At 44.0% G+C, this 27,871-nt stretch overlaps 1 protein-coding gene across 1 annotated transcript in view; it reads left to right on the top strand.

Moving 5' to 3' along the window:
* RHCG (Rh family C glycoprotein) overlaps positions 1–18,500 on the top strand; it is a 118,001-nt gene extending 99,501 nt beyond the window's left edge. Inside the window, exons 8-10 of the mRNA XM_088473033.1 lie at positions 129–253; positions 10,397–10,470; positions 17,706–18,500. Of these exons, the coding sequence (XP_088329159.1) occupies positions 129–253; positions 10,397–10,470; positions 17,706–17,798 (292 nt within the window). The 3' untranslated portion in view covers positions 17,799–18,500. The remainder of the gene's footprint in view (positions 1–128; positions 254–10,396; positions 10,471–17,705) is intronic.
* The last annotated feature ends 9,371 nt before the right edge of the window (positions 18,501–27,871 follow it).

The raw sequence follows: 27,871 nt of genomic DNA, 5'->3' as shown, positions 1-27,871 counted from the left end.
TTTCATGCATAAAAATAATTAAATAGCAAGACACATTGACCAGCTGACGTTCTCATGTCCTAATGGTTTAATTGTGAAAGTTTTATATATCGTTGATCTGTAACGATCAGTGTATCTCTCCCCTTCAGATTAGTCGAATTATTTGGTTTTACTGATGAATTTGAAAACAGAACTCCAAGCATTCAAGGAGGATATCAAGCTGCTGGTATATTCGTGTCTCTGGCCTTTGCCTTAGTAGGAGGTACTGTTGTAGGTAAGGAAAATATCAGCCTCTGAAAATTCCATTGGGCTCCCATGTTATTTATACAGAAATTGCGGATGCTTGCCTCATGTTCCATCCAGTTGGACCAGTAAATAATTTCTAATATTTAAATCGAGAGATGAGCTAGATTCCACAGAGGTCTTATGATAGAATGTTGGAATTATGATTTTATTTTACTGCGCCATGAAACACCATTCAGCATCATAGTTCATCAATTCATCCTGACTTGTTCTTGGCGGACTGGAAATCCGCCCTGGTACATTGCCAAAATAATGATCATATTGATTAATTTGCAAGTTATTCCATGAATATGGCCTAGAACAGAGGTTCCCAAACTCAGTCATTATAGTCCAGGTTTTAAGGACAACCATGCTTGAGCACAGGTGACTTAATTAGTATCTTAGTCAATTTGACTTAACTATCTGGGCTAAGTTAATTTAGCTATAAGTCTTGCTGAAAACTGTAATTAAATGACTGAAAAGTTGGAATTATTACCTGCTGGTTAACTCATTTCGATCCCCAAGTGCTGCACCTGTCTATATATTAATAGACAGTTGAAAGAACTGATGAATGACCATGTGCAGAAAGTTTAATTCAATTAATAGAGCTGAGAGCGGCCTCCCGTGGCTACACATGTTTGTTTTCAGCTGCTGCTGTATTTTGGAAGGGCATCGGACCAAGCAGATTAGCAGCAAGGAGTGTCGGGCAAAAAGGAATTTTATATGCACACACACATATATATATATATATATATATATATATATATATATTATATACACAGAGCCGGCCCTAGCCAATTTGGTGCCCTAGGCAAAATTTTGACTGGTGCCCCTAGCAGATAATCCCTTATTGATTCCCTATGGCAACTCATCTTTTCAAGGTGTACAGAATGAATCCCCAAATTCCCCCTGCACTTTCCGCCTATACCGTATTCGCCAATTCCCATTTTTCGCCTATTTCTGGATTGAATTAGGCGGAAAGAGGGGACGCACACGGAGAGATTCCGCCTCTGAAACAAGCGAAGGAGGCGGAAAGTCACACAGGCAAAACCTCTCCGTCTTTCCGCCGCTAATTGAATATGGGCCTAAAACTGAAAGATAGCAGGAAAACCCGTATATATTGGCGAGTAAAGGGGTGATTTAAACTTTCATCTATATGTAATAACAATACTGTTCTCTAATGCTGGTTACACACTGGCAGATATTGGCCGATCAATTGATCGACCAATATATCTGGTGCCTGTCGGCCATCAGCGATATGTTTACAGACATATCGTGTTGGCTCTGAAAAATTGTCATTAGCCATGGTATAGCAGTGTGCGTTATTGAAAGTATCTGGAGCACTATATATATATATATATATATATATATATATATATATATATATATATATATATATATATATAGTACCAGTCAAAAGTTTGGACACACCTTCTCATTCAATGGTTTTTGTTTATTTCAATTATAATAGTAGATTAATACTGAAGACATCAAAACTATGAAAGAACACACATGGAATTATGTTGTAAACAAAAAAGTGTTAAACAAATCAAAATATGTTTTATATTTTAGATTCCCCAAAGTAGCCCACTTTTGCTTGGATGATAGCTTTGCACACTCTTGGCATTCTCACAATCAGCTTCATGAGGTAGTCTCCCGGAATGGTTTTCCAACAGTCTTGAAGGAGTTCCCAGAGGTGCTGAGCACTTGTTGGCTGCTTTTCCTTCACTCTGCGGTCCAACTCATCCTAAACCAGCTCAATTGGGTTTAGGTCGGGTGATTGTGGATGCCAGGTCATCTGACGCAGCACTCCATCACTTTCCTTCTTGGTCAAGTAGCCCTTACATAGCCTGGAGGTGTGTTTGGGGTCATTGGCTTGTTGAAAAACAAACGATGGTCCCAGTAAGTGCAAACCAGATGGGATGGCATGGCGCTGCAGAATGCTGTGGTAGCCATGCTGGTTATGTGTGCCTTGAATTTTGAATAAATCACCAACAGTGTCACCAGCAAAGTACCCCCACACCATGACACCTCCTCCCCCATGCTTCACAGTGGGAACCACACATGCAGAAACCATCCGCTCACCTTCTCTGCGTCTCACAAAGACACGGCGGTTGGAACCAAAAATCTCTAATTTGGACTCATCAGACCAAAGTACAGATTTCCACTGGTCTAATGGGCCTGATTCAGACCCAGCAACCGGGTCGATGGTGGCCCAGAGCCCATGCGCACAACAGAGTCGGCTCTGTCGTGCGCATGCGTGAGACCCGGATAGCGACGGGCAATCCGTCGCTCCAGGTCTCGCACCAAAGGGGGCGTGCTGTCGATGTTGAGTGACAGCACGCTCCCTTTGGTGGGCGGGCCGGGGGGTGGCTGTCCAAACGGAGGCGTTCCCATGAGATCGCCTACCGTTTGGGGCCAGTCCCACTGACATCACAAGTGATGTAAGTGGAGAGATTCCGGCTCTGTTAGAGCCGAAATCTCTCTGGGGCTTGCGGCAATGACACCCTACCACAAGGGTCTCATCGCAAGCCCGATGGTCGCAATGGTCTTGACCATCGCGACCATCATCATGGCCGCTCGCTATAGTTGTGGGTGGTCACCCACAGCTATGCGAGCGGCCAGGAGGCCGTTCTAAAAAAAAAAAAAGGCCGGCCCTGAGTCAGAGCAAGCGCTCTGTCAAAGCGACCGGCTCTGAATCAGGGCCTAATGTCCATTCCTTGTGTTTCTTGGCCCAAACAATTCTCTTCTTCTTGTTGTTCATCCTCAGTAGTGGCTTCTTCGCAGCAATATGACCATGAAGGCCTGATTCACACAATCTCCTCCGAACAGTTGATGTTGAGATTTGTCTGCTACTTGAACTCTGTGAAGAGTTTATGTGGTCTCTAATCTGAGGTGCTGTTAAGTAGCGGTGTCTGAGGCTGGTAACTCTAATGAACTTATCCTCTGCAGCAGAGGTAACTCTTGGTCTTCCTTTCCTGGGGCAGTCCTCATGAGAGCCAGTTTCATCATAGCGATTGATGGTTTTTGCAACTGCACTTGAGGATGCATTCAAAGTTCTTGAAATTTTCTGTATCGACTGACCTTCATCTCTTAAAGTAATGATGGACTGTTGTTTCTCTTTACTGAGTTGAGTGGTTGGTGCCATAATATGGATACAACAGTGGTCAAATAGTAATGTCCACTGTGTACTCTACTAACCCTACCTCTGCACAACACAACTGATGCTCTCAAACACATTAAGAAGATTGACTCTTGACAAGGCACACCTGTTAATTCAAAACCATTCCAGGAGACTACCTCATGAAGCTGATTGAGAGAATGCCAAGAGTGTGCAAAGCTGTCATCCAAGCAAAAGGGGGCTACTTTGAGGAATCTAAAATATAAAACATATTTTGATTTGTTTAACACTTTTTTGTTTACAACATAATTCCATATGTTCTTTCATAGTTTTGATGTCTTCAGTATTAATCTACTATGTTGAAAATAATTGAAATAAACAAAAACCATTGAATGAGAAGGTGTGTCCAAACTTTTGACTGGTACTGTATATATATATATATATATATATATATACATTGATGATGCCGTGATGATGCCGCTGTCTGAGTGTAACGTATTGTCCAGGAGTGCCACACCAACGGGTAGTATATAGCGTATGTTTATACATTCGTGTGGGCACCCGGCCTATTACTATGTACATTGAGGAAGGGAGAGCCGGGACTGTCTGTGTTGTTATATATATATATATATATATATATATATATATAATTATATATAGATATTTATATATATATATAAGGTGCCATCCACAGATATCGAAATCTCAATGCAAAACTGAAATAAATGGCAGCACTCCCAGCGACTTACCAGGTATTGATGATGATGGGTATGTGCCCGAAACGTCGAATTAAAATTTAGCATCTTTACAATAAGGAAAAAGTTGCTGGGAGTGCCGCCATTTCTTTCACTTTCATTTATATATACATTAGGGGTGAGCGGGTTCGGATTTCTGAAATCCGAACCCCCCCGAGCCCCCCCGATCCGAGTCCGATCCGAGTCAGGCTCGACTTTTCCCGCCTGACTCGGATCTGAAATCGAGGCAAAACGTCATCATCCCGCCTTCCGAGTCTCGCGGGTTTTGGATCCTATATAAGGTACCCGCGTCGGCGCCATTTTCTCACTCGGCTGTGGACAGTGAAGAGGGAGGGTGGGAGTTAGGGCTGTGTAGTGTAGTGTAGTGCTGCTGTTGTCCACTACTTCAAAGTCCATAGGGGCTGGCTGTGTTGTGCTGTGCTGCTGTTGTTAATAGGGGCTGTGTCCACTACTTCAAAGTCCATAGGGGCTGGCTGGACTGTGTTGTGCAGTCAGTTCTCCATAGGGGCTGTGTCCACTCCAAAGTCCTGTGCAGTGTCCCAGTCCTAAAGGGGTGCTGTAGTGTTGTCCAGGGGGTGCTCTGTCCATCAGGGGTGCTCCCCCCAAGTGCTAAAAAAATTATATATTTTCTGTGTTTGTGAATTGTGTGCGCAGTAGCCGCACGTGCATCAACAAAGTAGTGCCAAGCGTGCGCCTGTGTCATAAGTAAAGGGCCGGCTGGCTTGACCGTTAAGGGTGCTGTAACCCCCGAAAGTACACTCCAGTCCAAACCAAAAAAAAAATTATTTTCTGTGTTTGTGAATTGTGTGCGCAGTAGCCGCACGTGCATCAACAAAGTAGTGCCAAGCGTGCGCCTGTGTCATAAGTAAAGGGCCGGCTGGCTTGACCGTTAAGGGTGCTTTAACCCCCGAAAGTACACTCCAGTCCAAACCAAAAAAAAAAATATTTTCTGTGTTTGTGAATTGTGTGCGCAGTAGCCGCACGTGCATCAACAAAGTAGTGCCAAGCGTGCGTCTGTGTCATAAGTAAAGGGCCGGCTGGCTTGACCATTAAAGGGTGCTGTAACCCCCGAAAGTACACTCCAGTCCAAACCAAAAAAAAAATTATTTTCTGTGTTTGTGAATTGTGTGCGCAGTAGCCGCACGTGCATCAACAAAGTAGTGCCAAGCGTGCGCCTGTGTCATAAGTAAAGGGCCGGCTGGCTTGATCGTTAAGGGTGCTGTAACCCCCGAAAGTACACTCCAGTCCAAACCAAAAAAAAAATTATTTTCTGTGTTTGTGAATTGTGTGCGCAGTAGCCGCACGTGCATCAACAAAGTAGTGCCAAGCGTGCGCCTGTGTCATAAGTAAAGGGCCGGCTGGCTTGACCGTTAAGGGTGCTGTAACCCCCAAAGTACACTCCAGTCCAAACCAAAAAAAAAATAATTTTCTGTGTTTGTGAATTGTGTGCGCAGTAGCCGCACGTGCATCAACAAAGTAGTGCCAAGCGTGCGCCTGTGTCATAAGTAAAGGGCCGGCTGGCTTGACCGTTAAAGGGTTCTGTAACCCCCAAAGTACACTCCAAAACAAAAAAATATATATTTTCTGTGTTTGTGACTTGTGTGCACTGTGGCTGCACGTGCATCAACAAAGGAGCTGCGCCAAGCGTGTGCCTGTGTCCCATAAGTAAAGAGCCGGCTGGCTCATTTCTTAAAGGGTGGTGTAACCCACAAAGTGCACTACTCTCCAGCAAAAATAAAAAAATATTTTCTGTGTTTGTGTGCGCTTTAGCCGCACGTATATATCAATATAACATAAATGGAGGACCAAACTTTCTCCGATAAAAATAAAATAGGGAAAGATCAAGAACCACTTCCTCCTAGTGCTGTTGGTGCTGCTGGGAGTTGTTCATCATCCCAGAGAGGAAGTAGGAACATCACTACTTTTACTAAACAATTGACCCTCCAACAGTCCCTAGCGATGAGGATGAAGTACGACAGCAGTCATCCTGAAGCAAAATGTATAACTGAGGCCTTGACTGCTATGTTGGTGTTAGACGTGCGTCCGGTATCCGCCATTAGTGCAGTGGGATTTAGACAATTGATGGAGGTAGTGTGTCCTCGGTTCCAAATCCCGTCTAGATTCCACCAGCATCCTCAAAGCAGCAGCGACAAGCGTGCGTCTGTCTGTTAAAGGGTGGTGACACCCTCAAAGTGTGCTACACAAACAATTAAAATATTGTTCTTTTTTTTTCTGTCTTTGTGAAATGTGTGGGCTGTAGCCGCACCTGCATCCTTAAAGCAGCAGCGACAAGCGTGCGTCTGTCTGTTAAAGGGTGGTGACACCCTCAAAGTGTGCTACACAAACAATTAAAATATTGTTCATTATTTTTCTGTCTTTGTGAATTGTGTGGGCTGTAGCCGCACTTGCATCCTCAAAGCAGTAACGACAAGCGTACGTCTGTCTGTTAAAGGGTGTTGTAACTCTCAAAGTGCTCCAAAAAATAAAAAAAATTTTTTAATGTGTTTGTGACTTGTGTGCGATGTAGCCGCACTTGCATCCTCAAAGCAGCAGCGACAAGCGTGCGTCTGTCTGTTAAAGGGTGGTGACACCCTCAAAGTGTGCTACACAAACAATAAAAATATTCTTCTTCTTTTTTCTGTCTTTGTGAATTGTGTGGGCTGTAGCCGCACCTGCATCCTTAAAGCAGCAGCGACAAGCGTGCGTCTGTCTGTTAAAGGGTGGTGACACCCTCAAAGTGTGCTACACAAACAATTAAAATATTGTTCTTTTTTTTTCGGCCTTTGTGAAATGTGTGGGCTGTAGCCGCACCTGCATCCTTAAAGCAGCAGCGACAAGCGTGCGTCTGTCTGTTAAAGGGTGGTGTAACTCTGAAAGTGCTCCAAAAAATAAAAAACTATTTTTTTAATGTGTTTGTGACTTGTGTGCGATGTAGCCGCACTTGCATCCTCAAAGCAGCAGCGACAAGCGTGCGTCTGTCTATTAAAGGGTGTTGTAACTCTCAAAGTGCTCCAAAAAATAAAAATTTTTTTTTAATGTGTTTGTGACTTGTGTGCGATGTAGCCGCACTTGCATCCTCAAAGCAGCAGCGACAAGCGTGCGTCTGTCTGTTAAAGGGTGGTGACACCCTCAAAGTGTGCTACACAAACAATAAAAATATTCTTCTTCTTTTTTCTGTCTTTGTGAATTGTGTGGGCTGTAGCCGCACCTGCATCCTTAAAGCAGCAGCGACAAGCGTGCGTCTGTCTGTTAAAGGGTGGTGACACCCTCAAAGTGTGCTACACAAACAATTAAAATATTGTTCTTTTTTTTTCGGCCTTTGTGAAATGTGTGGGCTGTAGCCGCACCTGCATCCTTAAAGCAGCAGCGACAAGCGTGCGTCTGTCTGTTAAAGGGTGGTGTAACTCTGAAAGTGCTCCAAAAAATAAAAAACTATTTTTTTAATGTGTTTGTGACTTGTGTGCGATGTAGCCGCACTTGCATCCTCAAAGCAGCAGCGACAAGCGTGCGTCTGTCTGTTAAAGGGTGGTGACACCCTCAAAGTGTGCTACACAAACAATAAAAATATTCTTCTTTTTTCTGTCTTTGTGAATTGTGTGGGCTATAGCCGCACCTGCATCCTTAAAGCAGCAGCGACAAGCGTGCGTCTGTCTGTTAAAGGGTGGTGACACCCTCAAAGTGTGCTACACAAACAATAAAAATATTCTTCTTTTTTCTGTCTTTGTGAATTGTGTGGGCTGTAGCCGCACCTGCATCCTTAAAGCAGCAGCGACAAGCGTGCGTCTATCTGTTAAAGGATTACATCGGTGACAGCATCCAAGTAGGCATGTCAGACAGTCCGTACCTGTACTGGCAGGAAAAAGAAGCAATTTGGAGGTCCCTGTACAAACTGGCTCTATTTTACCTGAGTTGCCCCCCCTCCAGTGTGTACTCCGAAAGAGTGTTTAGTGCAGCCGGGAACCTTGTCAGCGAAAGGCGTAGGAGGTTGCTTCCACAAAATGTGGAGAAGATGATGTTCATAAAATGAATTATCAACTCTTCCAGGGAGACCAGCCTCCAGAACGTACAGAGGGACCTGTGGTTCCAGCAGGGACGAACTCTGTGAGGATGAGGATGTACACACTGAAGAGGGTGAGGAATCGGTGGATGAGGAGGATAAGGATGACATCTTGCCTCCGTAGAGCCAGTTTGTGCAGAGACAGATTAATTGCCAGCTTGTTTTGTGGGGGCCCAAACGAACCAATCATTTCAGCCACAGTTGTGTGGCAGACCCTGGCGCTGAAATGATTGGTTTGTTAAAGTGTGCATGTCCTGTTTATACAACATAAGGGTGGGTGGGAGGGCCCAAGGACAATTCCATCTTGCACCTCTTTTTTTTCTTTGCATTATGTACAGTTTGGGGCCTAGTTTTTCAAACTGCCATCCTGTCTGCCACTGCAGTATCACGCCTAGATGGGTCACGTGTTTGTGCCGCCCACTCGTGTCGCTTAGCATAGTCATCCAGCTACCTCGGTGCAACCTTTTGGACATAAAAACACTATCGTGAGGTGTGAGGTGTTCAGAATAGACTGGAAATGAGTGGAAATTAAGGTTATTGAGGTTAATAATAGCATAGGAGCAGAAAAACCTACAAATTCTGTGATTTTAGCTGTTTTTATGCTTTTTTTCAAAAAAATACAGATCCAAAACACAAAACCCAGAACCCAAAACACGGAAGGGTGGTTTTGGCAAAACCAATCCAGATCCAAAACACGAAGAAAGATCCAGATCCAAAACCAAAACACAAAACACGAAAAGTGGCCGGTGCACACCCCTAATATACATATGTATATCATATATAGTGTGTGTATATATATATATATATATATATATATATATATATATACACACACAGATGACACCACCCCCCTCTCCTCTCATAGTCAGTCAGACCCAGCACTGGTCTACTCTGGACAAAACCACTCTTTGCCCCCAACCCCAGGGCACCAGTCATGGGTGCCCACCTTTCTCCCAGCTAGCCAGCTAAACATTAATTTTTTTAACATACCTAATATACCCAGAGTCGGAGTGAGAAAGCACTCACTCGCCTGGCTGCCTCCTTTGTTTTAAATGATGCTGTGCTGTGTTGTTACTTTCTTACCTTGCCTTCTAAGTTATTCACGATGGCTGGCTGGGCCTGGGCGTCTAAGATGGAGGCGGAGGTGGAGCCGTGAGTTGTTACTCATGGCTCTGCTCCGCAAAGGCCCATGGGAGGTGTGGCAGCTGCAGGGAATGCGCAGCATGCCCTCCCGTGGCCATCTTTTCTCCTCCTGTAGACAGAATGAGCTTCTGTGCAGAAGCTCATTCTGACTAAGGGCCGAGCGGATGCGGATCATGGTCAAAAGTCACATGACCGGCTTTGCCATCCGCTGTACTGCCCGATCGGAAAGCTCCAATCCTGGCAGCGTGCTGGGAGGGAGGGTATCAGTGGCGGCGGGGATGCAGGGTTGACTTACAGCGTGGTAGGTGGGGGCAGCGGCTGGCGCGGGGGGGAGGCAAAGCCTTGGAATGCCCCTAGGGCATTCCAGTCGCCCATAGGCATTTGCTTATAATACCAATGCTTAGGGCCAGCTCTGTGTGTGTGTGTGTATATATATATACTCACACACACGGGCGCCGAGAGGTGGGATGGGCGGTTAATAATTACCTAGGCCTGGGCTTGGTGGAGGGGCCCGGCGGGGGCCAGGGTGTGTCGCCACCCCTCATACCTGTTAGCAGCCCAACACATGCTGCTGTGTGCTGGGCTGTAGTGGGAGACTGTTGCTCGCTGCTGCTGCAGTCTCCTTTGCCTGTGGGGGGAACAGTAACACTGATCACGCCTCCCCCTGTATTTACTCTGGGTTGAGGGGCTCGCAAGCCTCTGAGACTGTGGATCTGTGACTGGGAATGCAGCCATGACTCCCATAACACACCCATGGCCAGGTTCTCCTTGTGCGAACACTTTTGGCCAGCTCCCTGACTCCACCCAGGAACGCCCATGGATCGCAGTGATCTGGTCAGTACCATGCAATCACAGAGACATGGCGAATGGCATGCATGATTACAGCTTGATCATGCGCAGTGAGACTTTCTTTGGGGTTTTGCACATGCGCAGTAGCAAAAAATCGATCAACTGCGTTAATATTGGCATAACGTAAAGCTCTGAATCAGGCCCTGTATTTGATAACCGTACAGTAGGACCACACACTAACAGAGCTGGTTCTTTTTTCTGCTTTCTTAGGCTTCTTTCTGAAGTTACCATTTTGGGGCGATCCATCGGATGAGAACTGCTTTGAGGATAAAGTGTATTGGGAGGTGAGAGTAATGTACTTCATAGTATCATTTGCATTATTTATTAAAAAATAGCAACAGTAATTGTAAACTGTAGCATTACACATATTTTCAATAGAGATTCAGGTACAAATCTTGGTACATCTATTTGTCTCATAAAATTACCCTTCTGACTTCCTCACCTGACTACATTTCAATAAACTAAATGATGCACCTTTATTATGAGCTTTATGAATGCTTAATACAATCTTTATTTTTGTATGCAGAATTTAATGTTTCACATTAAACAAAATATGTTAGAAAATTCCTTACCTGAAATTGGTATACTGTTGCTCAGCAACCAGCATTGATTGGCAAAATGACAGATTTGCAAGTATTTTCTTGCTCCACTAGGGCAGGTGTAAGCTTGTCTTAACAAAAGGAAATTCATAATGTGTTTGCAGTTTGTATGTGTACATAATGCGCCACTAGGGGTATATTTACTAAAGTGCTGGTTTATAGAAGTGGTGGTGTTGCCCATAGCAACCTACAGCATCAGATTCTACTTATTATTAGCTAGAACTTGATTGGTTGCTATGAGCAACATCTCCAATTCTATAAACCCACTCTTTAGTAAATATACCCCCTAGTGTTCAATAACCCAATATTTTACTGTCTTCATAATGGCTATAAGAAACAAAGGTTGCTTTGATTTTGGCTAACTATTTAAGTTACAGAACAGTGTGGTCTGAATTTTTCCTGGCTTTTTGTTGTTGTTGTTTGTACTGTAGATGTGTGTTAAATTAAAATAAAACAATATTGCCCTTTGAGAACAAAAATGCTAATTTAGTTTTTGCCACTAGATGGCAATAGAACATAACACGTATACAGAATCCTATGACATGAAATGAATGCAATTCGCTTTTATTAGCTGCAGATAAATAAAAGGCTACTACAAGCAATCATATATATGTATTTATACTAACCTATAAATACAAATATGCCAATGACTATAATGAGTAAAACAAAAATGTGAACTAATCACCACCTCGTTACTCTAATGCACTGAATTCCTATTTTAGTGAGAGTGTTCTACATAACTTTACATATTATCGGTTGCGGCTCCATATAGGAGCCACACCAACTGCCAGTGAGTCCGTGCCGGTGATATTTGGCAGCATTTGGGGTGGCAGCTGGTGTGGTTCCCCTATTTGAATTTTGGACTGCGCTGCAGCCTCACCTCTGGAGCCACCAGTGCATATTATCATCATGTGTCTGTGTTGCATATTACTACTCTAGGTGACTTATCTAAATGAAGGACAGGTTGAATACAAAATACCAAGGCCATTTTCCAAGCACAGTGCACAAAGCTTTCACTTGTACCTTAGAGCTTAGACTGACGTCATTAGGATCATTTACATTTAATGCATGCAGTTTGCACTATTGTGGCTGTGGCCAGGGCCGTAGCTAGGGTAGTGCGGCCGGTGCTATCGCACAGGGCACCACAGGGCAGGGGGCGCTGTTTGGACCTGTCAAATATCTGTTTATTATCATTCTTGCTTGTAGCTTCCTCTTATTTCATCCCCAGCATCTCCTGGCCTCCCCTATCTCTTCCCTAGCCCTTCCCCATGAAGCAATGGCCCTTTTTTGGGTGCATTATGGGCCTGATTCAGAGCTAGACGCAATTAGCGCTCACTCGTTCAGAAAAATGGGCTGGCTATTCAAATGAACCGTTCGCTCTTTGCGGTCTGTTCACGCCTCTATGTCTGAACGAGCGAACAAAACTTGCGGACGTTTATTTGAAAAATACGCCCCCTGGCCGCTCGCATCATACGTCATGTCCGCTATTTATTAGATTAATCGAGTACATCGATCAGCGTATGAACTGCTCGCTATTCTTGTGGTTGGTTTTTCCTACCACTATATTGCGAGCAGTTTTGACTATAAAACAACCAGGTGACGTGGTCAATGACGCTGCTTTGTTAATTATGCACACCCATAAAACGCCCGTTTTGACCTTTAAGCACGCCTGCGTTCTTAATTCCACTCCCCGTTTTCAAGCACCTTCCCATGTTACCACCCACATACACCTCATCCTGTCACTCAAAGAAGCAGGCATTCGCTATATAGCGAACAAACATTTTTCGGCCGCACTAACTGGTCCGCGCATGCGTATTATAAACCGTACGCATGCGCAGAAGTGCGAACATCACTCGGAACGAGCGTACTGCCGCTTACGAGTGGCTCTGAATCAGGCCCTATGCCCCTTTGAAAAATGAGGGGGGCGCCAATGCTCTTTCTCGCACAGGGCACCAAAAAGTCTAGTTACGGCTCTGGCTGTGGCCATCTAAAGCTGGGTACACACCATTGTGATCAATCTGGTATCATTTAGTAACGGTCGCAATGCCGATGTGTATGCACTTTGAGCGATTGTTTGCTATTGCGCATGTGCAAATGCCACACTGCGCATGCACAATAATTGCATTGTGACTACGTTCGTAAAGAGGAACCATACGCAAAGTGAGTGACAGGTTGCTGCTGGTGTAAAATCGCAAGAACGATCGAAGGTGCGTACACTGGGCCTGATTCAGAGCTGCTCGTAAGCGGCCGCTCGTTCGCTCTGAGCGATGTTCGCACATCTGCGCATGCGTATGGGTTTTAGTACGCATGCGCGAACCAGTCAGTGCGAAAATCGTGTGCTCGCAAAATAGCGAATGCCTGCTAATTTGAATGACAGGATGAGGCGTTTGTGGGTGGTAACAGGGGAAGGTGCTGAAAACGGGGAGTGAAGATCCGAACACAGGCGTGCCAAACGGTCAAAACGGGCGTTATAAGGGTGTGCATAATTAACAAAGCAGCGTCATTGACCACGTTACTTAGTTGTCTATTAGCCTGAACTGCTCGCATGATTGCGGTAGGAAAATCCAACCACAAGCACTGCGAGCAGTTCATACGCCTTTCGATGTACTCGATTAATCAAATAAATAGCGGAGATGACGTATGATGCGAGCGTCCAGGGGGCGTTTTTTCCAAAATAGTGAGCGCATGTTTTGTTCGCTCGTTCAGACATAGAGGTGTCAACAGACCGCAAAGAGCGAGCGCTTAATTTAAATAGCCGGCCCCTTTTTCTGAACGAGCGTCCGCAAATAGCGTCCGGCTCTGAATCAGGCCCACTCTGCACTTTTGGTCCGATCTGGCCTGATCAAATTGGAAGAATATTAAACTGCACATAAAGGGCCTGATTCAGAGCCGGACGCTCTGACCAGAGCGCTCGCTCTGAATCAGGGCCCTCCTCCATTAAAATGGAGCGTCCTCCTGGACGCTCGTATAGCTGTGGGTCACCACCCACAGCATATACGAGCGTCCTAAAAGATGGTCGCGATGGTCTTGACCATCGCGACCATCGGACTTGCGACGGAGACCCTGCGGTAGGGTCTCCCTGCCACAAGCCCTGGAGTGATTTTGGCACTAGTGATGCCAGTGGGGCCGGCTTCAGACGGTAGGCGTTCCCATGGGAACGCCTCCGTTTGGCAGGCACGCCCCCGGCACGCCCACCAAAGGGGGCGTGCTGTAAATCAACATCGACAGCACGCCCCCTTTGGTGCGAGACCCGGAGCGACAGCTTGGCTGTCGCAGTCCGGGTCTCGCGCATGCGCACGACGGAGCTCCCTCCGTCGTGCGCATGCGCAGTGGGGAACATCGACCCACTTGCGAGCATACTGCCGCTTGCGAGTGGGTCTGAATGACCCCCAATATGCGATCCTTCAACATCCGACAAACACACACTCTTTCGATATTCAAAGAATGGGTTGAAATCGAAAGAACGACCTGAGGATTGTATAGGTGTGTATATAACTCAAGGTACAGAAGTGAGCTTTGTCCTTGCATCCCAGCAAATTCATCACTAATTCAGATTGGGTAAAGAGTTGTTGTTGCTATCCAGATAAATTGTACTGCTTAATGTAAGCACAAGTTCTCTATTGGTGGGCTTATGTCCCCAAAATATACATAAATAAGCTTGCTGCACTCAAGTGGAAACAAAAGTAATGGAACAAGAGAAGAAAGACTGAGGGGCATATATATTAACATTATTTTACTGAAATAATGTGAAAACAGGTGTTTTCACACCCTTTTCACATTATTTTAGTATCACATAAATTTATTAAAGGGTTGGGTATGGGATGCCGGCTTTCGGGGTCCCGGTCAGAATTGCGATGCCAGCGTCCCAACAGGGTTAGGATACCGACACCTGTTAAGTATCCTACCCTAAACCTAACCCTCCTCCCCGAAGCCTAAACTTCAGCCTCCAGTCTGCAGCCTAAACATGACCTCACCCCCCCCTCGCAGCCTAAACCTAACCCTCCTACTCTAGTGCCTAACCCTAACCTTCCCCATAGTGTCTAACTGTAAACCCTAATCCTAACCCTCCACCTAAAACTAGGTTGCGTTGGTGAGCCAGCGGTTCATTCACGGACACCTTCTCACTATTTTTTGCAAAAAATACATAGAAATGTGTGTGAAGTGGATTCGCAGGGACATTTATTGCAAGCTCTGTCCCTGCATGCAATTTTTAATACATCCTTGTGATGTATTCAAATATCACATTGCGATACTGGGCGAATTTATCACAGCCATTCTGCACCTGAGATACGGATTGTGATAAATATGCCCCAAAACATTTTTTAAACTTTACAGATGTAGGAACCTTTATCCCACCTCTCTTGCCTTGTTTATGAGGTAAATTCAACTAGAAGCAAAGGGGTGAGTTGCCGTAGTAAAAGCATGAAAACGCCGCCAATGCCTCTACTTCCCACGCAGTCCGATCTCACCCTGGACTTGTGGATTTTTGTACTCAGCCCCATGGCGTCTAATTAAATTGAGCCCTATGTTCATCCTGAGTAAGTGGAGAGTTGTAGTGTAGGTAAACTTGCTCCACAACATAAATGCAGAGAATTTTCCATCACAGACACATTATAGGCCAGAGCATTCCTCATCATCTTGACATAGATATATTAGAAATAATTTTCCATGTGGTTATGGCAATGTACTAAGGAGGCATGGATGTACTTGGCAAATAATCATTTATATTTTGAATTGCTGCATGAGAAATCGATATTTACTTAGTTGGCCAACTACAGCAACAACATATGAAATAATTGTAGTCAGAGAGAGAGAGATTTATGTATATACACACACAAACAAGAAGATAAGCTTGCACTCACAGTTATTGATATCCCAACTGCAGGGGTGCTCCTGTAGAGACATAGCAAGGCAGCATCCATCCATGAGACCGTACAAACATAATCCAAAGAGCACGGCACTCACCGGGCTTGACGACAATAATGAAAGGTGATGTATTAATCCATATTATAGCATCATAAGAGTCGACATTTCAATCCATTTAGGGATCAAAGGGGTCTATTTACTAAGCTGTGTTAGGAGATAAAGTGAACGGTGATAAGGTACCAGCCAATCAGCTCCTGACATTTATCAAACACAGGGCAGTATTCAATTAGTTTCGTACCCACGATACTTTTTTGTATGCCGTACTTTTAGCTGGCATCGCGTGTTTTGGGCGCAAAAATTTTGTACGCGCCCCCGTCCAAAACACGCGAAATGCAACCCAGCGAATGTGAACCAGGCGAAAAGTGCTGTCAGAATTGGGGAAATCAGCCTGACACTCCCCACAACATGCACTAACATTGGGGATCAATGTACATGCCCCCGAATAGCCCTAATAAAGCTATTTGGGGTACTTAAGTAGTGTCAATTGCCTTTAATTAGTTCCTTTACACAAGTGGTGAAGAATAGCATTAAGCAGGTTTTTTTGGTGAAAAAAAGTAGTTCTGCCAAATTTGGAGTGCTTGAAAATGGCTGCAAGCATGGTTTAAAGTTGCTAAAGTGAAGTTTTAAAAAACTTAAAAAACACACCTCAAGCAAACACCTGCAACAAAAAAACTCACCTCCCCCATACTTGCAGACCCCCCAAAAGTCTATCTTGCTAATTTTTTAAGTTTGTACCCCCAGTTTGCACTTTTTCACCCCCAATTTCAAAGTGCTTTTTTGGGGTATTCATCACTTTTTTTAGGGCTTTTTTGATGCAGTTATCCTTTGCGGGGCTGTCCCAAGGTTGCTGAGTGGTTTCCCCAGCTTTGCACCCCAAAATAGCGATTTTGCCCTTTTTTTCTCCACTTATTCAGAGGCGAATCTTTTTTGCGTATTACAGTGATTGACTTTCCGCTTACGGGAAAAGTGTATGCAATTGAATACAGCAAAAAGTTTCTGACTGGTGAAAAGTCGCAATCCGCGATCCTTTTTTATACAGATTCGGGCTTTTTGCAGCTAATTGAACACACGCCACAGCCTGTGACATGGCAGTTAGGAGCTGATTGCATATTCACACGCAGAGGGGGTTTCCGTCTGCCTGGAAACCCCCCTCCCCAGCACATACCATGACCACAGTAGAAATAGTAATATAAATAGAATTTTACTAGTGCTGCATGTTCTTCTCAGTATTACAAATGAAATAATGAGCACCACCTGTGGATCTTTTAACATGTATCAGCCAGTAATAAATAACCTGTGCACCAACTAGAAGATCTGGAAAACATGCACTGTTAGAGATGTACTGCTACAGAGCCCAATATGTACATATACTGTATGTCCAGGGCAGTGCTAGGTCCTTCTGCTGCAGCTCCAGGCTCTCAAACTTGCTCCAATACTCTGGAATGTTGCCCACATCTAAAATAAATACATTCAGCTCAGGCAGGATGGCTTACTGACGCATCTAATGGCTTACTGTGATCCTGTATATGCTGGAATTATGACACAATACACATTGTATAACGCATATTAAAGCTGGATAAGTACTAATTATGCCCTCTTCACGGACTGGCCACACTCACTCTAAAATCAAGTATTTGGAAACCCCCCTCTAGAAATCCTGCGTTTGCCACTGGATTGGCTGGTACCTTATCACCATTCAAGTTATCTCCTAACACAGCTTAGTAAATTTTCTTCATGTATGCAGGCAGAGATGGGGTGAACATATAACATATAACTTCCCATGTTTCTACTCACTCCAAATCTTTATAGATGTAGACTTAGACTAAAGCCACCATTCAGACTGTGCATAAGTTATGTGCTCAAAAATGAATGCATATCTCCGCTATGATGGTCTCCTTGAAAAACATTGTGTATGTAAGGTGCTCCAATCTTCAGCAACATGGAAGAGATAGGATTCCATATCTGGGGATTGATCCCTCCCTCTGTCTCCTTAGGTTCCTGAAGAAAACCCAGAGGACGTGGAATTTGGCAAACAATACATCACACATCTACCTGAACAAATGAAGGAAACGGATAAGAATTCATAATGTCATTGAATATGAGAAGTGTGGCTCATCTGCACTGTACACCGTCATTTTACTGTAATTGGCAATGTGTTTATTTTATCATTTTGTAGTATTACATTTGTATTGTTTTTCCTAAACAATGAATCAGTTGTATTAGTTAATTGAATTAGAATACATGAAATGTAATAAATGTGCGTCTTTGAAAATTATCTGAAAAATTAGTGCGATATCTGACTTGTGAGGGCTCCAGTTAAACATCTATTATAGGAACTAGAGATGTGCGCCGACTCCCATGTTTTGGATCTGGATTAAATTCGTGTTTTGGTTTTGGCAAAACCGTCTTCACGGGTTTTGGTTTTAGATCTTTATAAATCACATCATTTTGGCCTGTTTTTGTTCCTACAGTATTAACCTCAATAACATTAATTTCCAGTCATTTCCAGTCAATTTTAACCACCCCACAATATAGTTTTCATAGAGTTTAGGCCAAAAGGTTGCACCGAGCTAGCTGGCTGACTAAGCTAAGTGACAGCAGTGGGCAGCATAAACATGTGGCAGTTCAATTTCCAATATGGCACATCTAGGAAACAGAGTGACACTCCAGTGGCAGACAGGTTGGCAGTATAATATAAACTATACAATGCTACAGAATGTTTTCATTAATCAAGAACTAGATCCAGTGGCGGTCCTCCCTGCTGTGACACCCGGTTAGTGGAGGGCTGTAGTGTGCACGGGGGGCCAAGACCTCGTGGGTAGGGAGCGCTGCCTAACAGGTAGGGGACATGGCCTTGTGGCCCAAACCCCCATTGTAATCCTTCCAGGGGTCTCTGAGGTGCGGACTGCATCCGGGGACCAATCTGTGTGCAGTGCTGGCTCCCTCACTGTTTCGGAAGCTGAGTGCTGCATGTAATGCAACAATGCAGCAATCAGCTCCTGTCACTAAGGAGGAGCCGGCACTTTGGTGTCACCCCTCAGCGGGTGACACTTGGGTGTGGCCCGCACTCCCCTTGTGACGCCACTGACTAGATCAGAGGCCCAAGAGAAGTAGAGGGAAATGAGGTAGAGTATGTAGTGGAAAATGCTATAAAAAAAACAAGCACCCAATATGGATAAAAGTGGTGCATTAATTAATTGATTCATTGATTGATTAATTAGTTGATTAAGAAAACTAAATTTAAGACCATAAACGATTATATTGTCAGTAGCCAACAATTCCTCACAAGGGTTGAAAGAGAAGCCAAGAATCTTATAGTTGCACTGCAGAGCAGCTAACTCCAAATCAGCCTAAAAAAGTGGAGACTGACCTGCTGGCCATACTACCCTCCCCCCTCCAATTTGGTAACACAACCCTGTAGTACTACATTTAAAAAAAAAACTTAAGAAGGAAGAACATGAAAGATTAGGCTGTCAGTAGCCAAGGATCACTGAAAAGGGTAGAAGGAGAAGCCAAGAATCAAGAATCTTAATAGTTGCACTGCAGAGCAGCTAACACCAAATCAACCTATTGTATACTAAATAAGAGGACACTGACCGGCTGGCCATACTACTCCCTTTCCCCCTGCCCTAATTGGGTAACACAGCCCTGTAGAACATGTAGTACATTTCTGAACATCAGAGAGTCTGAGTATAAGGGATAATACAATGCAATTTTTGTTAAAAGGCAAAAAAAATGTCCACCAACTGCAACAAACTCAGGGCCTGATTCTGCAAGGATCACAGATGTGATCGCGTATGCAGTCGGACGATTGTTACTCACTACGCATGCGTCAAATCCGCAGTGCGCGTGGGTGACCGCTGAACTACGATTGCACTGCGTACAAACAGAGCAGGATTAAACATCGAACAGTGAGTGACAGACAGAGAGCATTTGGGGGTGGTGACAGGGGTGTGGTCAGTGAAACGCAGGCGTGTCTGTGCATTTGGACGCCGTTGCTTGGGTGTGCCTAAATTAATCATTGCGATAGGATATGCAGCTTGAGCTCCCACTGCGTGCAATGAAGTTAGGAGTTTCCAAGTAAGGTAAGGGCTGCTGTAATTCTGCGCGACGGACCAATGGTATCACTATTTAGCTAAGTATTACGGATGTGTGTAAGGGGATGTGGGAGTCTTTATGTTAGGCTGCTACGGCATTGCAATTGCATTCATTAGCATATTTTCGCAGTGGATCAGCATGCAATTACGGAGCTGCGATTGCAATAGTGATCCTTGCTGAATCAGCTCACACTGCATGGAGTGTGGAGACACAGGGTTACATTTATGAGCACCAGAGAGTGAGAGTATGAGGGATAATACACACAGATAATATTTTGATTAAAAAAAATGGCCACCAACTGCTACACACTCTGCTCACACTGCATGGAGACACAGCACTTATATGTGTTCGAAATCACCCAGCTGTAATGCTCTCACAATATTTGTGGCATTGTCAGAAATCACAAATCCCAAGTAAAGTCCAAGTGGGTTAATCCATTTTGCAATGACTTCCCTGAGTTTTTTTTAAAGGTTGACACTAGGATGTCTCTTGGTGAAGCTGGTGATACACAGAGTAGCCTGCCTCTGAATGAGCTGGCATTTGTTAGATGTTGCTGCTGCTGTTGGTGCTGCTGAATGAGGCAATACTCCCACCCAGTGGGCTTTTACAGTCATGTAATCTTTAGTTTGCCCTGTTCCGCATGTCCAATTATCTGTTGACAGTGGGTTCAATGGCATATTGGAGGGCACTAATTTAGTTTGTCCCTGTACAGGCTGGGAATTGCTTTTCTAGTGAAGTGGAACCTAGATAGGATTTTGTAGCTGGGGCATAGGACCTCAATTAACTGTCTAAAACCCACTGCATTAATGGCGGATATTGGACACATATCTAATACTAACATAGCTGTTATGGCATCAGTGATCTGCTATGCAACTGGGTGACAGCTGTCATTCTTGCTTCCTCTAAAAAAGGATTGTTTTACAGTCACTTGTTTTTTTAAACTACTACTATTAGTAGTAGTCTTCTTGGTTCCCTTCTGGAATTGAAATCCACCCCTAGCAGCAGCAGGCCTAGTGCTCAAGGATTCTTCTGAGGAATCCTGGATTGGGGAGGACTCACTTAGTTTTATCAAATTGGATGCAGGACTAGTTCCGATCATAACTGAATGATGGTGAAAGTGTTGTAGGTGGAGATTTCAGGTGCTTGGATCTAGCAGAGAGAAGTGAGCTAGCTGACGCTGGACTGCTTGTTGTTACTTTTTTAGCATAAATTACTGATTTTGCCAAAAACTTTTCATGAATGCGCTGCAAATGATGTAGCAGGGAGGAGGTTCCTAGACTACTGTTGTCCAGCTTTGGGTATAAATGATTCCACACATAAACGGTGGATTTTTTTCATCTTTTGCTCAGACATGACAATGGTCTTCTTCTTATTATGCTTCCACTGGTGTTTCACTTACACAAAGAACATCCTCATCATCAACATCCTCATTAGTGCCTGCGTCAGATACACAAATATCCCCCTCATTCTTTTGCATTTCTACCGTAGCATCCTCAATGTCTACGTAAGCAACTTCTTGACTTGTGCTGCTAATCTCCACATTGGCAGAGGGTGCATGAGTTTAGAAAGGTCAGACTTACACATAGCACTTGCGAACCACTTAGACTCTCCTCAGGGATTTGTGATGTTTCTGAACATACAGTTTGCTCTATTGATTTTTCTTTTGCACTGATTTTCTGGGTTTCAGTTTTTTGACACCTCTTCTACACGCTGAGGGGTAAATGTATTAAAATTTGTTTTGCCCGTGTTTGTCTGAGATTAAACATGGTAGGAACGATCAGACTCTGGTTTTTTTTTCATAAAGAATCTCGGAAATTACTAAGCTACCGTGTTTGTCAGGATCGTGTTTTCCGATGGTGTATGTGATTGCTCCTACCCTTGTTTAATCCTTGTTTCCCTCACCTAACACACCCGAACAAGAAGTCTGCACATATCAGTGAGATACATACAGGCTGTTTGTGTGTACTAAAGAATAAATTAAAGGGTCCCCCCAGAAAACATAGCCAACATCGGGCCATTCCTGGTTCTAAAAATATGGGGGACAACATGTGTAGGGGTACCCCGTATTTTATGAACCAGCACTGGGCTCTGTGAGCCAGTCCTGGTTTTAAAAATATGGGGACAAAATTGCGTGGGGATCCCCATATTTTTAAAACCAGCACTGGACTCAAACTAGCCAGGGTGTAATTTCGCAGCCAGGGGACCCTTTCACTGGGTCACCCTGGCCAAAGCATTAACACCTCAAGTGTTAGTGTGTTTAGTGTGTAATAAAATGTTGCTATCTATGATGTGTGTGTACTGTGCTTTGTTTACTATATTTTTTACAGTGGGGGTACGGGTGTCGACCACCTTTTGGCACTTGTAGTTCCACAAGTGCCAAAGGGCAGACACACTGGCACTTGTAGTCCCACTGTAAAAAACAATAGTATACATCTATTATTCACACTATTACCCCCACAACCTCTGGCCAGGGGTGCAGGGAAGAGCCCCGGGCTTCAGCCTAGGCCTGGGGTGCTTAGCAGAAGGGGACCCTGAGATCCCCGTCTGGGCTGACTAGTTTGGGTTTTAATGTGTGGTACCCCAGATTTTAAGGGTATAATTATGTAGCTATATGAGTTACGTTTTGTGAAACTCTATATATTAGTTATATAATAAAAGCTTGTTATATTATATGTATAACCGGCCCCCTTGGGAGTTAAGGTGTCTCCCACCTGGCAGGCACTACTGTTGTTGAGGGGTCTCTACCAGCTTGACTTTGGGGGGGGGGGGAGTCCTGCCTGTAATAGAGACACTGGACAACTACCATTAGAATAACCAACGCGTACCAGGGACCCGGACATAGGCTATAAAAGGGACTGCCAGACTGACAGTTAAACTGTCCTGTGACACAGAGAGCAGAGAGCGGATCGACACTGGATACCTTACATAAAAAACTGCGGCCATTTGAATAAGAGGAGCGACTGCCGGTCACCAGGTACACCAGAGTAGTGGGACTTCCAATGCGCATCAGAGGAAGAGACGGAGCTGCCTAACTGAGAGGTGGGTCGGGGCTGTGGACAAATACGGAGGTAATCATTCAATTTCTAAATCTATAGTCTGCTAATCTCCATTTATTGCATAATACACACAATCATCAATAAAACAATCTTGATAACTTGAAAAATATGTATTTGCTATTAGCAGAGTAGCAGTAGTTGAATTGTGCAGCAGGATAAGCATATCACTGTGGGGTAGATGTATGAAGCAGTGAAAAGCATGGAGAAGTTTGCCACTAGAGAAGTTACCTATGGCAACCAATCAGCTTAAATAAACTATATCCCTTATGTATGGAATGAACACGACGTTCTGAAAAACACTTGAAAAATACCTGAGGTTATGTGGAGGACTGTGATACATGCCAAATAGGGAGGATATGAACATACCTGATTGTCTACTTTATATGGTAGACCATTTCTTCTGGTAATTAAGCTTGATTGAAGGTTCTTGATTTTCATTCAGTCTGACTGTCTTACACTATGATATTGTTTGTATGCATTATTTGAGGTACAATATGAGGGATTGAATGGAAAAGAGGATCCGGTGGATACTGCATCAGTACCAAAGAACTGAACTGATATCACTGTTTGTACAATTAGGAGCACCTCCTGGATATACTTGGTGATATTTGGATTTTTAGACATTTTATAACTGCTTTTGCTGCAGCGCCGCGGTAGCCGGAGGCTGGGGTTCTCTCCTGAACTCCAGCTTCCGGGTCTCCCCATGGGCACTATGGGAGAGACATCATGACATATTTCCCATAGTTCCGAGGAGCAGCCAGGTGGACCAGACGGTGGCAGATGCAGAAGTGGAGTTTAATGTAAGTATTGTGGGGGGTTTTTGTGTAGGCGGCACTACAGGGGCATTACCATTTGGGCACTACTACATGGGCATTACTATGGGGGTATTACTATATGGGCACTACTACAGGGTCATTACTATGAGGCATTACCATATGGGCACTACTACAGGGGCATTACTATATGGGCACTACTACAGGGGCATTATCTCAGGGAGCATTAGTATAGGTGCACTGCTGAAGGGGAAATTACTATAGGGGCACTGCTGCAAGGGCCATTAATATGGGGGAATTACCAGGGGGGGCACCAAATTACTGTCTTGCCCCGGGTGAGTCAGAGTGCATAAACTGTCAAATGTTTTGCGCAGTAGTTTGGTGCTGTTGGCAATTAGCCTACATGTGATATACAGTAGCTTAACCAGGTCTTATGTGTTTTGAACCAGGTAGAACAATAAGTAGCATATAATTCAGTGATATAACAGGAGTGTAAACAATAGTACTGATGCTGCCCGTAGCGTTAGTGTATGGTTGGGCACTGTATTGTGCTGGGTGACTGGGTGGTATGTGCCCTGGTGGTAAGGTATCACTATGCCCATCTAATATAGCGGTGCTGATACAGTGTCCTTGCGGGCTCCTAGTAGGCACTGCAGGGTTGCTGTCATAGGAGAGTCTCAGAGGTGCATCCATTAACGGATAATGATACTGAAATTGAACCTTTATATACCCCTGTCTATACCTTCTAATATCCTACCTATAAACCTTTAAGGATGATGCTAATTTGCGTACGCAGTCATACAATAAATAGAGACTCCAGACTTAGAACATGTGGTTCCAAAGCACAAAGTATTATTCAAGTAAAAGTACAGTCAGTTACATGCTATTGATCCAGACACAATTCAGCGCAAAGGAATTATACAGACCCAAGTACAGTATACATACGCAGCGCTTCTGGTCCAGATGTAGGCATCAGCAAGAAACCCCTCGTCAATCAGCATTCAGCAAGAAGACTAATACCCAGTGTTGGAGCACACATATTTATACCCCCCAGAAATAGACAAAACAATAGAGAAGTTTGTTGCTGATGCCATTGGTCCTCAAGGGGGATGCATCTGTTACAGAGCATTTAACAGGCTGATTCAAATAGACACAACCCAGCCTCCAACAACTGAGGGTCTCTGGTTTCCCGCCCCATGCAACATCCTAACAGTTGTTCATATAATATACATTTTGTTGCTTGAAGTCTCTGCGGTCCATAAGTTGAGAATGCATGATGCGATCTCCACACCGATAATACCAGAATTCTGTTGAAAGAGTACGCATCAGTACAATACCAAACACTGCTTACTTATCATGTATAAAACCTTAATTACCAAATAATTTTTATTTCACAGCATTTATACTAACTGAACAAACTTAAATCTTATACCTTAAAGCTTATTAAACCTTTTATGTGAATATGTAATGTGTAAGTATGCGGGGTGTGATGTAAAGATGCTAGTTAACTTGGGGCAGATGCATGCGTTTTCATACAGGATCTTATGCATTCGCTAATATGCGATTAGTTACCAGCGCAATTGTGCGTATTAATGTGTGTATGAGAAATGGTGCACTTAAATCTCACTTAAACTAAGTGAACACCTAGCAGTGTGGAATGCTGAGCCTTATAGTTCCACACGCCCCCCTCTCTCAGCAGCCTCCACCCTTCCCAGGCTCAAAAGTAAAGTCCTTTGTTCTCCCAGGCTCTTGTGTAAATGCAAATTAGCACAGCTACAAGACCCAAACCTAAGATAACACTCTTGGCTTTGAAGGTATTTTATTGCAGGAAGCCTGCTAATGTAAGGTGTGTATTTGAGCAGGGCCACCTGGAGTGAGAACAGACATTATATCCAGGAAGCTTGTCTACACAGGCTTGTTGTCACGTGGCCATTTGCTCTGTTTAGCTAATGCAATCCAATTTTGAAAATATATCCTTTAGGGGAATTATAATAATATACACTTTATCCAGAGCACCCAAACTACGCAAAGTCATGAAATGGGCTTTTGGTGAATCGCCATAATGTATGGCGATGGTCACAGATGCAATTGCATGATGCTAATAGTAATATCGCCACATGTACTAAAGTGTGAGTTTATCTAAAATGGCGCTTTGGTGGCCATTCGCAAAATGGCGTCTTGCGGCCAGTCGCAAGATGGTGTCGCTGCGATTCAATTTTAAACTGATCTTGTCTCAGCCAATAATCCAGCTTCGACGCGGAGAACACCAGGGAGGAAAGACGTGTGAACAAGTTGCGCATATGCAGTAGCGCATATCAGAGCTCAGGCCTCCTACCAAGGGGCGTAGGGAGGGCGGTTCCACCGGAGCGCGAGGTCCAGGCACCTTAGTTGCCAGAAGGCTCCCTGAAGTCGGATTCTGGAAGCAACTGTCAAGTAGCTGCAGCCTGCCGGGTCCGTGTCCAGCGCCTGCCAGGTGCTGTAATACAGAGCAGCAGCAGTGTCCTGTCCTACAAAAAAGAGGATTGCGCTTCTGACAGAAGGGTCTGCAGTGCTCACTTACCATCTAGACATTCCTGGTACACCTTCCCTGCCGCTCTACAGGATTCTCCAAAAAATGGAAAATACCAATAAAATGGAAATTCAACAGTGTGCTTCCATTAACCTTTTACCAGCCAAAGCAACAGCACAAGTGCTTCACTAGGAGAAGACCCGGTGCGACTGATGTTGGCACTCTTCGCTATTTAACAGTGAGTACACACCGAGGTCCCCATACACAGGAGGACATTACATCCCTCAGCCACCAACGTCCTTAAACTGGCATAGAGAGGTCCATTTGAATGAAACGCTTAATGCGGTATTGCATTTGGATCGTATATGTATAGCACCTTAAGGAATCCGCTTGTGCTAAATTCTTTACATAGGAGACTTACTGTCATTTAACAAAGGAGTGAGAATCCAGCTTCTTGTTACCATTTGGACAATTTTTATATATGAATTAGTCTACAGGCACATTGCAGCTACAAAAGACACTATTCTATATTCGCATATTTCAAGCTATATTTTTATTACAGATAAAAATGTGTCATGTTTTTAATTTATATTTATATTTTTAATATATTTTGTATATTTCACTTTAAATTTTTTGATTTTTCATTCTGTATAATAAATGTGTATTTTATTTATAAGAAGCCTTGCTGAAATATTTTTATTTTCAGCTGAGTGATAATCTTATATAGATAATCTACTGAATTCCCCCCTCAAGCACTATCCTCTTTTTTGTAGTTTCTGTGTATTTCTGTATTGCAGCCAGCTGGTAACTGGCTTATTAGGATAAGCAGCAGAGAGTCCTGCCTTCCTGCTGCTCTAGTGAGAGACTCCATGGTCAGAGGAGCTTGTGCTGAGCCCTGATTGGTAGAGCTCAGCACATATTCATCTAACCCCAGCAGAGGGTGGGGCTACAGTAGCATGTCAACGAGGAAGAAGCTTCCGGGTCCGCATTAAGGTGAGAGAGGTATCCCAGTGATGTCTATCACCCTCCCTGCCTGTATATGTGTATGTGTAACTCTTCATGCCTCTATGTATGTATATATGTATGTACGTACGTACGTACGTACGGACGGACGTGCGTCCGTACGTACGTACGTACGTGACCCTGCCTGTATGTGTGTGTATGTATGTTATTATGTGTAACCCTGCCTGTATGTGTATGTATGTGTGTATGTATGTGTGGTATGTATTTGTGACCCTGTCTGCCTGTATGTGTGACCCTGCCTGTATGTGTGACCCTGCCTGTATGTGTACATGTATGTACTGTATGTATCTTTGACCCTGCCTGTATGTATGTGTGACCCAGCCTGTATGTGTATATGTATGTATGCATGTGTGACCCTGCCATGTATATATGTACTGTGTATATATATATATATATATATATATACACAAGGGTTGTTCAAAAAGTAATGCCTAAATGCTCACATTAAAATTTTATTATAGATACAGATTTGAAAATTTGCAGTAAAATACTTTGAAGTCTTAGTAACAGAATGACTCTACTCAAAATATTCACCATCTGCCTTCAAACATTTTCTCCACCTCTCAACCCAAGCTGTGAATCCACTTTGGAAAAATTCCAGTGGTTGGTGTTTGACCCAGGAACGTATGACGGTTTTAACAACCTCTATGTCTTCAAAATGTTGACCCCGGAGACAGTATTTGAGAGGGCCAAACAGATGA

Source organism: Taudactylus pleione, unplaced genomic scaffold (assembly GCF_031769625.1).
Source record: "Taudactylus pleione unplaced genomic scaffold, aTauple2 ptg000129l, whole genome shotgun sequence".
Taxonomy (NCBI): domain Eukaryota; kingdom Metazoa; phylum Chordata; class Amphibia; order Anura; family Myobatrachidae; genus Taudactylus; species Taudactylus pleione.
This window is presented reverse-complemented; position numbering and strand designations above follow the sequence as displayed.